Source organism: Dama dama, chromosome 16 (assembly GCF_033118175.1).
Source record: "Dama dama isolate Ldn47 chromosome 16, ASM3311817v1, whole genome shotgun sequence".
Classification (NCBI taxonomy): Eukaryota; Metazoa; Chordata; class Mammalia; order Artiodactyla; family Cervidae; genus Dama; species Dama dama.
Window position 1 is genome coordinate 7130205 of NC_083696.1, and position 12749 is coordinate 7142953.

General features: G+C 44.5%; 1 protein-coding gene across 1 annotated transcript in view; it reads right to left on the reverse strand.

The window, feature by feature from the left end:
* PAPPA (pappalysin 1) overlaps nt 1–12749 on the reverse strand; it is a 258399-nt gene that overhangs the window by 161882 nt on the left and 83768 nt on the right. The window contains exon 7 of the mRNA XM_061163313.1: nt 10854–11352. Within this exon, the coding sequence (XP_061019296.1) occupies nt 10854–11352 (499 nt within the window). The remainder of the gene's footprint in view (nt 1–10853; nt 11353–12749) is intronic.

The following is a 12749-nucleotide window of genomic DNA, read 5'->3' on the forward strand; positions in this document are numbered from 1 at the left end:
ATATACCAGGTGTCGTCTGAATTATCACAGATTTCTGACCACTTACTGATCTGCCAAAGCGTTTACTCATCCATTCATTCATGCCTTTACTGACCTACGTTTATTGGCCATCTGCTTCATGCCTGTCCTTATACGAGAAGCTGAAGATAATGCAGCAAAAGCAACCTAGTTCCCATCTCTGGTATCTCACTGTCAAGGCCAAGATATCACAGAACAGGAAAAAAAAAAATGCACCAATGCATTCTGAAACTGTCCCAAATGGAGAGCTTGGAGAACTCGAGGAGAGAGAGAGAGAGAGAAGGTCAGGGAGGAGTTCCGAGGGCCCCAGCGCACCTGGAAGGGTTTCTTTACAGACGGCCCATCTCTGAGCTCCCGGGGGACATGCAGCCTGCTCCCTTCTCTCTCACTGAATTAGACATTCGGGGCAGGGAAGAGCTCCAGGGGGGTCTGAACAGAATGTCAGAGCTGGAAATGACTTTGAGAGTCAGCTACCTAGGCCTTCATTTCATAGATGGCGGGGTGGTGGCGGGGGGGGGGGTGCTCAGGCTCACAACTGGGGAGTCATGGGCCAGGAATTTAGCACAATCTCAGGAGATCAAGCACTGCAAGCCAGGTCTCCTGACTCCAGGGCTGGCCCTTCGTGGGTTTTCTCTCTTCTTTTCAGCTACAGAGGTTAAAGCGCAACTATTTTTTCTGCCTCCAGATCCAGCACTGAACTCTGGATAGAGATGACCGGGAAATGGTTTCATGTGTGTGTCTGTGCGTGTCTGTGTGTTTGTCTTTCACAAATACTCTCCGGTCAGGCCAAGAACAACCCTAATGAAAACCAAACAATAGGAAGAATCATGAACATTTCAGTCTTTATAGTCCCCCAGATTGCATCATGTTCTTGCAAGTTCATTAGCTCATTAGTTTTTCAGGACACCCTGTGTGAGGCTATATGGATAGGAATCATCACCCATTTTTTTTTTCCAGGGATCGGGGCTAAGGCTCAAAAGCATTGAAAGAATCTGGCCAGGGTCAGGCAGCAAGGCCCTTGTGTGCTGGCCTGGGAATCAGATCTCCTGATTCTGCATTCAGCCTCTCCTAAGTCATGTCTGAGGTTCCTGCTTTAACAGACACAACATAAACCCATTAAGCTCTGTCCTGAGGATTCTCATCTGCTCTGAGCACAGACTGAATGGGTTTTTGTCCACTCCTGTTGCCAATGCCCAGTGTGAGATAAATTCCTCCATTCTTCCCACATCTGTAATTACTCTGACGGCTGTTATTTTCCTTCTCTTTCCTAGTCATTTGTTTTCCTAAAAAATCAGGAATGGGTGCTGTACCACTAAGTCCAGCCCATCCTACCGACCCACAGGGACAACGGCCAAAGCGCAAAGAAGCAGGTGACGTTAGGACATCCCGGGCGACCCGGCTTCACCAACTCATTGTTTTCCAAGGGAGTGCTTGATCCACCCCACCCTCTAATAAAACACTAAGTTAAAATCTATTCCTCCATGTCAGGAAATAACATTTCCTTCATTCCAGATACTCAAACCAGAAACCTGGGAGTCATTGGACAGCTCCTTCTCAGAACCCTTGAGGCCAATACATCGCCAAGTCCTGTTGGTTCTACATTGTAAGCATTCCTCCAATTCATCCACTTCTCCTGCAAATAATCATCTCTGGCTTGCACTTTAGCAATAGCCTCTAGATGGATTTTCTCACTCTTCCTCAACCCTTTCTTCACAGGGTACCAAGAGCAAGTTTATAAAAATACAGATCTGATGGGTTTAGCCCTCCACTTCCCAATGAACAAATCCAAACTCCATCACATAACCTCCCTTCACCATCCTGCCCTTGCTTGTATCTCCAGTCTTGTCTTCTGTATATCCTCCCTTAGTTTAAGAGGGAATTATCCTCTATTATAACCTCTCATAATAATAATCTTCAGTCTGTAATTATATTTTTATTTGGGCTATTATTCAGACCAGCCCTCCTAACCAATTATAAGATTCAGAATTGTAGTGCCAGTGTGGAGATTAACAGGCAGAAGGCACTTACTATTAAAAGGCTGACTAAATGAATGAATATGCTTATCAACGGAGGCTTGAGTTCAACACTTAACTTCGGTGAGTCTTACTATCTGTTGAAGAGACACTAGAATGACAACCTGGTTTAAAAGCCAAGTAACGCATCAGACTGATCCATAGATGAGTGATCTCAATGGTGTGAGCACCAAACAGGGGCTCTTCACGCTTTCAAAATCATGAGGGAACTTATAGACAGAGAGCACTTCTATGGCTGCTGCTGATCCCAGAGATCCGTTGATTTTGCTAAACCCTTTTGCTTTTTTACCCTAATGTTCCCAGAGCCCGTATTTCATTCTGAGAGGTACTTGGACTAAGACGGATGAGAGGGAGTTGTAGGCGGATAATACCCAGCTTCCAGAAAAAGGGGAAGATTGTGCTGACTATGTATACTGCTAGCCTGAGCTAGGAACAGAGGTATTTGTTCTGGGCCTGTAGAAATAGCTACCAATCCTGATGCTGCTCCTCTGTCCCGGGGACAGAACATCAGAATGCAGGCAAGGCGTGCATTTCAGTAACAGCTTCTTGCAAACCATGCTGGTCTGACCATGACCACACTTTGTCAAGCCTCCTTTTCCTCATCTGCTTAAATGTTCAAAAATTAGATGGAAAAGAAGTTATCTTGTGTGTGTTTATTCTCTTGCTTCTTGGAAACAAGAAAAACTAGTTTTAACATCTACTTTCTCCATTCATCAAGATACCACCTTATCCTTTTTCTGTCATAATAATGATTATGCTCTATAGTTTGCCAGGCACATCTGTTAGGGTCAGGCAATGAGATATAAAACTTGACTCTAGCATCTATTTACTGTAAGACCTTAAATGAATGACTTTATCATGCTGAGTCTGACCTTATGCATCTAAAAATAAGGCACAGTGATAGCTATATCTCATTGGTAGGCTTATAAAAAATACTAAGCATATATGAAGTATTTACTGGGGATTTCCTTGGTGGCTCAGATGGTAAAGAGCCAGCCTGCAATGTGGGAGACCCAGGTTCTATTCCTGGGTCAGAAAGATCCTCCAGAGAAGGAAATGGCAACCCACTCCAGTATTCTTGCCTGGAAAATCCCATGGACAGAGGAGTCTGGTGGGCTAGTCCATGGGTCGCAAAGAGTTGGCCATGACTGAGCATGTATGAAGTATATTCTACATGGTAATTATTGGCAGTAGTTAAGCTAGTACTACTGGTAGTAGACGTTACCTGCATATGTGATGGTGGTTAACAGAGAGACTAAATTTAGACTCCGCTGAGGTCAGAACCTGGGTTGGTTTTTATTAAACACTGCATCTTCAAAGGTGGCATGGTTCCCATCCAAGGGGCATTTGAGAAAGATATCAATGAATATATGATTTCTAAGAGTAACTCCTTCATAAACGCTAGTTCATTCTTGACGATCCATTTTACCCTACATTCCTAGAACACTGGTGGATATGCAGGAGGGCTGATATTAAAATCCCAATTTAGCAGCTAGGAAAACCGACATGTGATAAGATTCACAATCAGACAGCACTTAGACATGTTAACAGAGAAGCAACAGAAGAGGAGATGCAAAGCCAGTCAATATTTGAAAAGATGCTCACTCAAGATGCTCAGTCACAGGAGCACCAAGGAAAAGTCATGTTTTATGCATCCATGGGCAAAGCCAAAGCACTTCCATTTTTTGAGTAGTTGTGACCACGAGTACAGCTAAATAACCTGTAGCACATTCCTACTGTGGCATATTACGTAGCACTTAAAAGGAAGGAAGTAGGTTTAAGGATCAAAGTGGATAAACAGTCCAGATGACTACATACCCTCCTCCAAACTCTACAAGTGATCTGAGATTGAACATGCTCTTCTGCCAGGAAGCACATTAGATCTGTCCATTCATTCACTCATTCATTCATTTGTTTATGTATTTATCAATTTTTGATGAGCATCCATTTTTCAACCATCCATCCTGTGGAAAACTTCTTCAATAATCAACTCTTACCTCTTTCAGGTCTCAACTTAGACAGACATAACTTCTTCTAAGAAGAAGTTAGAGTAAATTCCTAAATCATCTCAAGCTGGGTTAGAGACCGTTCTTAGTTTTATATAGCCTTCTTATGCGCCTCACCCCACACACTTTTCATGCTGCAGCATAATCACCTGATTTTTTTTTTTCCTGTTTCCCCCTTTAAACTGTGTGCTCATAAGGCCAGGCATCAGGGCTCTCTAGTTCAAGTGTAGAGCGTGGCACAGAACAAGACACCTAGTAAATATCTGTGAATATAGGAGTTACTACCAAACACGACTGAAGTACAGATTTTCACTATTTGGTTGATGAATGAAAGGAAAAAAAAAAAAAGGAACATATATAAGAACAAAGAATACATGACTAAGTGATATACAGAAAGAGCCAGGAAAAGAAATGGCCCTAAGGAAAAAAAAATGAAATGGTGACTCAGCTTGAGAGTCACAGAAACAGCAAGAAAGACCCGCCTGTTTCAGGTGACCCTGATTTGGTCTAACATTTCCCAATCCTCTGATGTTTAATATGGCATCACATGTCAATCTTATGGCTAAGATCTGGAGGCAAGAAACTCGTCTCTGAGAAGTCTCACTTTGTGCTATCGCTGACTCATTCTTCACACCCTTACCCAACAAGCACTCATGGAACCCTGACTGTGTTACAAATAAGCGTGCTAAATTTTGTTCTTAAGAATCTGAACCAGGTAAGAGGAATAAACAAACACAGCTAAAGATAAGATAGGTCAGACAGTAATCAAAGACCGAGGACCATGTTACAAGACACTTGTGTTCCAAACAGGCTAGGATCTCAATGATGACAGGTCACCCAGCCTTTATTATAAGTCACGAGGAGACCCTTCTGGTCTCTGTTCAAATGTCATCTTATCACAGAGGCCTTGCCTGACAACCTGTCTAAGAATCACTATATTCTAACCAGTTGGGGCACTGTGTAGCGCTTCCTGGTTTGTCTCTTCCAACGACATCCCAGGGATCAGTAAAAGTAAGGATCCTCTCTGCTCTATTCACTACTGCATTGCTAGTGCCTTGAAAGTGCTTGGGTTCATGATGGGAATCAACAAATATACACCCAGAAGATGAACTGATGAGTGAACTATAAAGTTTCTGAACTTACCAATGGGGGTTCTGAGTATGTGGAATCCAGAGGAAGAGACTTAGGGTTTGATTTGTAAAATGCGGACTCATATTCACAACAATTTCCACCAAGATCATGTGAATACATCCTTCCCTTGATGTGCTATGCTGTCCTTAGTCATTCTGCTGTGTCCAGCTCTTTGCGACCCTATGAACTGTAGCCCGCCAGGCTCCTCTGTCAGTGGGGATTCTTCAGGCAAGAATACTGGAGTGGGTCGCCATGCCCTCCTCCAGGGGAATCTTCCCAACCCACTGACTGAAACCAGGTCTCCTGCATCACAGGCAGATACTTTACCGTCTAAGTCAATAGGAAAGCCCATGAATACTGGAGTGGGTAGCCTATTCCTTTCCAGGGGATCTTCCCTACCCAGGAATCAAACCAGAGTCTCCTGCATTGCAGGTGGATTCTTTATCAGCTGAGTTACCAGGAAAGTTCATCCTTCCCTTATCATTCTTCATTTATTCCAAGACTTACATTGAGAATACCAAGGATGTGAGGTAAAATAGAGATTGTGTTGGCACCTTAATAGGTCTGAATATGAAAGAATTGATAGATTAATTAATTTGGACAGACAAATAAGCTGGTGGGGAGAAAAAACTTTTGAAAATATTTCTAGCTCTAAATCAATGATTCTAAGAACAGAGAGGCACAACCAAAGTAGGCGACACAGACAAATTTGTTCAACTAGAGAATGAATAATTAATAGCACTATCACTGAAGTTGATGGAACTCCGTGCAAACGCCAGCAATGGTTACACTGTTTGATAGCTGTGTAGACTTTGAGTTTCAGGTTCTGATCTGTAATTTGGGGTATAGGACCACCTACTTTGTGGAGTTGTTGTACAGATTAAGTCAAATAAGATCACCTAAGCAAAGACCTTAGTATGTGTTTGATATATAGTAGCTACTTAGTAAATTACCACTTCTCCATTTCTCTTCAACTGCTAAACCCCTTCCCACTCTTTATTTAAGAATCATTCAAAAATATTTACTGAATGCCGACTTTGTGCCTGGAATTGTTCTAGGCACTTGGACCGCGCCAGCAGATAAAGAGGCAAAAATCCAGTCCTCAAGGAGTTTATATTCCTCAATTACAGCTCAGTTCTTCCAAGTTTGGGTTAGAAACCTCTGAATTGACAATGGATGGATGAACAGATAAGTTGATGAATAATGAAAGTGAGCTGCTATCTGCTGTTCCTGGTTCGCTTTATATCTCACTTTCTCCAAGCCAAAAAGAAGGGTTAGTTTTATCCAGAGTCTTTATTTATTAGAGACAGCTGGAGATTCAATACAGACCCGAGGAGTATGATGCCTAGTGCAGAAGCACTTGGCAGTCAAGTTAGAAACAGAAGTGTCCTCACTCCTTCCCAGCCAGACACAAAAAGACCTGGCCATGCATTTCGTGTTGCTGGATTCCAAGAGCAGGTCTCAGGAACGGTCTGCGGGCTGGTAGCCTGTGAATTGTAATCCTGTCTTCTGCTTTCTGTATCTTGAACTTCAGCCAGCTTGGATGCAGGTCTGAGCTCTAAAATTCTGCCTCTGCATTATTACAGCAGGTGGAGTATTGTGGCTGAAAAGGTGGGGTTTGGAATTAGACCTGGGTTTTAAACCTGACTCTGACATGACCAGGCTTCCCTGGTGGTTCATTGGTAACAAATCTGCCTGCTAATGCAGGAGACATGGGTTCTGATCCCTGGTTGGGAAGATCCCCTGGAGGAGGAAATGGCAGCCCACTGCAGTATTCCTGCCTGGGAAATCCCATGGCCAGAGGAGCCTGCTGGGCTATAGTTCATGGGTCGCAAAACAGTCAGATACAATTGAACAACTAAATAAAAACAAGAACTGCCATTACCAGCTACATTAGGTCGTTTCACTAGGACATGCAGAACCAGTAAGGTCTATGCTGGGTACTGATTCAGAGACAAACAGTCTCTGCCGAGTCCCTTTTACTATTAAAAAACAACCAACCAAAGAGAATGAATCACCTAAGAACAACTCCTATCCACAGAGAAAAGCTTTATATGTTGTCCCCTCATTTTACAGGTAGAAAAAAAAAACAAAACCCAAAAACAAAGGTGAAGCAATGTGCCTTCAAGTCACATAGTGAGTTAGGAGCGGAGTCAGCATGGGTCCCCTTTTCCTCTGTCAGTGTCAGACCTCATTTAATGGAGAGCTTCCACTTAAGGGAGACAGTCCACAGTTCTCCCTTTTGCTGGCCAAGAGCAATCAGTCTACGAGAAGCGTCCATCGGGTAAGCACAGAAGCCTCTCCCTTCATCAATGTCATACCTTGGGAAACTATCTCCAGTATAGATAACAGAAAGAATAAATATTTTTGTTGAGAGAAAAAAATGAAGACAAAGGTCAAAGGGAATCATGTAATGGGTTGAGTCAGGGAAGAAAAAGAAAGCTTTTTTTTTTCTCTCTCTCCTCTTTTTCTCCAAAACAGTCTTTATATAGAACTTGTCTAAGAGCCAATTTATTTGATATGGAAAAAATGTGAAAGCAGTCAGACACACACACACACACACACACACACACACACACACACACACACAAAGAGGTATTTGTGCTGGAGTTTAGAACTCGAATTACCAAGAGATAAAGGAGTTGAAATAGTAGGTTGACTTGGAACGATATTTTATTTTTTCAGAGTCTCAGAGAACTTTCAAGTCAGGAAACGGAACCCGGCCCAGCCCAGGTCTCCAATAAATTCCTTGGGACTCGAGAAAGACAAAGAGGAAAAGGTCAAGGAAGGACTCAGTCTAGCCCTTGTGCCTGCCACACAGTAGGGACCTCAGAAACATTTGTTGAGGATGAAAGGACAAATGGTGCACAGTCTGGACCTGAAGAGTGGTGATCTGGGAAGCAAACTGGCCTAGGACTTGGCATTTTTACCAAGTGGTTAAGGTCTTCAGCAATAAAGTGTGAGTGTCTAAGGACAGAGGACTGAGTCATCTCCGAAATCTACAGCTCCCAGCACAGACTACGGCACCTAGAATGCCCTCAATACATACTTGTAAATTGAATGAGTAGTCAGTCGTATGAGTAAAGAGAACTTGGAGCTTCCTGGGGCTTAGAGATCAGTGAGAATAATAACTATTAAACTTCAAACAGCATCAGAATCATCTGCAGACGTCCTGTAGGCAGAGTTTCTTAGTCAGCAGTCTGGGCTGGGGCCTAAGATCCTGCCCTTTCTAAATTCCCAGATCCTGTTGATGCTGCTGGTCTGGGCCACACTTCAAGAGCCTGCTTTGGTGCAGAGATTCTTAAACTTGGCTGCAAGTTAGAATCAACCAGTGAGATGTTAAAGGCTTAAGGGTTATGTGCCTCATTCTCCTATTAAATCAATATCTGGGGCAGGACCAGGAGGAAGGAGGAGACGGGGATGTAAATAAGCTGGAGATGATTTTAAAATGTCCCCAAATTTTGTAATGTGCAACTCAAGTCTGAGAATCCCTCATCTAGTACAACCTCCTCTTTGTGGATGTAAGGCCTCTGAGGTCCAGAAAGAGTAAGTGACTAGTCTAAGAACATATGGCAAGTTAGTGGCTTAGCTGAGAAGAGAACTCAGGGTGTTTTTACTTCTTTGGTGAAATCTACCATCCTGTACTTATCAACCCATGTTAGCTCTTACAGGCTCACAGCTCCAGGCTAAGGAAAACAAAACAAAAAAAAGAGCTGTGTCTAAGTTGAGGTTTTAAGACATCTATTATTTCTTCTCTTCCTTGTTTTACACAGAAATGTTAAGTGGATACATATTTATAGAATTTTACCATTCTAGACAAGTGAGGAGATGGAAGAGAGGGGGTTATGCAGGATTCTCAAGGCAAGACGATCTTTTAAGTACATCCTCAAACACAAACCAAGGGCTCCCTCTGAGTTCTTAAACAGATGTTCCTCATCTCGGAGTCAATGAACGGGCAAGGGTTTGCTTGCAATGTGCACGTTAATTGCCGGCCTTGTAAAAGGAAGTGCTGGTAAAGTGTCTGAAAGTGGTTCTGTCTCTTAAAGAGATTAAAAGTTTCCTCCAGAACTTGGTTTCTATTAATAACTGGCTTAGCACATATTTTCAAACAGACAGAGCAGAGATTGTGTCTTATATCTTCTTAGAACCAAAGAAAGTGCAACAAAAGGCCCATAGTTACCATCGACTTCCACATTTTCATCAGTCAGAGAGTAAATCAAAACTCAAAGAGATTGACTGATTTATCCAGCGTGAGTCAGCAGATCAGCTGGGGCCAGACACAAGGTGTCTGACTCCTGAGCTATTGTTCCCTATCCATGTCGCTTGTACATAGAAAAGGTGAGGTTCAACAGATGTGACTTCATAGACTCTTGGTATCCACACTAGGTGAGACCAAGGCCCCCTCATTTGTTAAATTAAAGCAGAAATTGGGATCACATCTTTAATTGAACAGTGGTTAAGTGCACTGGCTTCAGAGCCAGGATGAATTCCAATCCTGACCTCACCACTTCCTAAGTATGTGATCTTGGACAAGTGACTTCACATCTCTAAGCTACAGTTTCCTTCTGTAAAATGAGAAGGAGACTAGGGCTGTGGTTGTGGAGAGGATGAAATAAGTCAAAGATGCAAAGACATTAACCCATGGCTTGGCAGAGAGGAAAAGCACTAATGGCTTCATAGTAAGGTGGTGCCTGTCATAAAACATAAATCCTTAGGATATTTGAGGAAGAGGTGATAGAGAGACGGCTTGAGAAAGGAATATTAAGAACAAACATTATCTCACATCCAAGCAATGAGTACCCAGAAAGAATCATGGGGACCTAGAGCTGTGAGGGTGCCGAAGAATCAAATGGGTATGAACCTCTCTTCCACACTGGAAAACAAAGACGGTTACTGGTTATGCTCACCTGCCATCATTATCCCACTCCAGTACTCTTGCCTGGAAAATCCCATAGACGGAGGAGCCTGGTGGGTTGCAGACCATGGGGTCGCTAAGAGTTGGACACGGCTGAGCGACTTCACTTTCACGCACTGGAGAAGGAAATGGCAACCCACTCCAGTGTTCTTGCTTAGAGAATCCCAGGGACAGGGGAGCCTGGTGAGCTGCCGTCTATGGGGTCGCACAGGGTCGAACACAACTGAAGCGACTTAGCAGCAGCAGCAGCAGCAGCCATCATTATTTTTCAGCAAACATCTGGGAATATGCCCAGTTTCCAGCCAACCTACTGTAAGTTCAACCTTCCCTCAAAAAGCAACCACAGTGCATGAATATGCTTCCATGTAACCTAAAAAGGAGATCATTAGCAAACTCCAGTTCTTGTATTTTCATTACTAATAAGTGACTTTCTCATTGCTAATCTCATCCAACCTCCTTCATTTCATTGTTGGGAAAAATAAGTTACAGAGAGGTCAGAGAGGCTTAGAGTCCCATGTTAGACCTGTCACCAGCACTCAGGACTCGTGGTTCTTGGTCCGCTGTTCTTCCCACCATATCAACTCCACCTTGTTAAGATGGCTCTACACCCAACGCCAGGTGACAAATCCCCAGAGGTGAGTCTGTCTGTGATCACCCTCCTTCCAGTGCAGGACGCTCTGACCCTCCTCACATCCCTCTGCAGTCCCCCGCCCCCCACCTGATCACCCCCCGTCCAGAGAGCACACTTACGTGTCTGTGAACCTTCTACCGAAGTGCAGAGTGGAGGCCACGTCCACCTGGAGAGGAGGATCCCGAACCACCTTGTACCGCAGCGGCTTACACTCCAGGCAGAGTGGGCTGTCTGCCACGGAGGTCAGCATGGCCGCGTCAATCTCCAGGTGCTCATCCAACGTGTAGATCTGGACGCCATACACCTCCTCGCCCACATCCCGGAGCTTGATGGTCAGCGGGACATCACAGAAGATGTTCTGAGGCCCCAGGGAGATGTTATTCCCACTGACACCCAAGAGTTTGATATCATTGACAGCCCCACTAGAGTCCCAGTCAGTGGAGACAAAGGTCACCCAGACAGTCAAAGATTCGGGGACCAAGGGGTAGCGGAATCTCAGGTCCAGGTGGCAGCCTTGGGGCTCAGGGCAGGCTGGAGGGATCGTATGTGGGTTGACGGCTGAATTGGGGCTCCAGGTGCGGACGCTGGACTTACAGGGCTGCTCAACATCTGGATGACCTGTGGACAAGACATGAGGATATGAGCTCTGGAAAGTCCTCCAAATTTCCTGCAGCCCTCAGGAGATACTGGCCAGACTAGGACTCAGACGGAAGGTAAAAAGAGAGGGAAGATTCTCAGTGTCTTGGTGAATCTGCTGTATTCACGGCACCCCTGCTCATTCCTACCCCAGTGACGTGGATCTGAACAAACTGAATCATGAGACGTTTGGTTCAAATTACCTTCAAGTAAGTTGCTTACGATTGAGTCGTGGCCCAAACTATCCCTCCTCATCTCTCACTTGATGGAAAGAAAGAAGGGATGCATGCTAAACACCCACTGTGTCCTCTGAACCGGTTTAATTCTTGCAAGGACTCATTTCTGAGGTGAGGCAACCAAGGCTTAGAGATGTGGAGTGAGCTAACCAGAGTCTCACAGCTTGATGTGTAAAGTCAGCACCAGAGCCTAGTTCTGTCTCACCCTGAAGTTCCTCCTTCTCCAGATTGAACGCGAGAGCCGCTAATATAAACTAGACTCCCTCTGGTACAACCTGCTTGTAATGACAGAAGGGCCAGAAACCTCCAGCGAAGAGGAGGTGAGTTATGATAGCTTCTGCCTCTTGGGCTGAGTTTTCTTGGAGGGAACTGTCTAGAACCATGAATGACAGAAGTGGAAGACAGCCCTGGAGCCATCTTATCTCTTTGCCTCCCCTTCTCCACATGAGGTCATTCCAAACCACGGGGCTTCTCTGAGCTCTGTCCAGTCAGACTCAGGGAGGGGAGGGCTGCTTAGGAGTGGGGAGAAGGAAGGAGAGATTCTTCCAGTCTTTCCCTGGGGAGACGATGCCTCATTCCCCACTGATCTCAGCCTGAGCCGTGACTTCTGGATTTTTCTCTGCTGAGATCATTAGTCCTAGACCCTCAGAGAACTCTCCTTTGCACTGCTGAGAAAAGTAATCAGGACTCAGTGCAACGACCGGCTCTGATTTATTTAAGGGTGTCTAGCAAGAGATACACATCAGCTGGTGAGGGGAGGATGGAAGATCTCAGGTTGTCCTGTGAGCCACATTCTCTTTTTTCCCTCCCTTTAAATCAGTGGTTGGTTGATAGGGGTGGAGGTGCTGCATATTTCAAAAGCAAAAGGGGGGAAAAAAACCCATCAGTCGTAGCCTGAAAAGGCTTCATGATAATGTTACAGCATAATAAGAACCACCACAAAACTAGAAACCAATTTTGGGTGGAAAAGCTATTCCAGGGAAAGTTGTTAAGTATCTCCAATCCCCTTGCCTCTGCCCAGCCAAGGGAGTAGAGAGATGATGTCCAGGGGAGAAGGAAAAGAGAAGAGAAAAAGAGGAGGGAGAATGGGCAGGGGAGATAGGGGAGGGGCCAAGGACAAGGAAAATTCAAAAGACTCTTTAG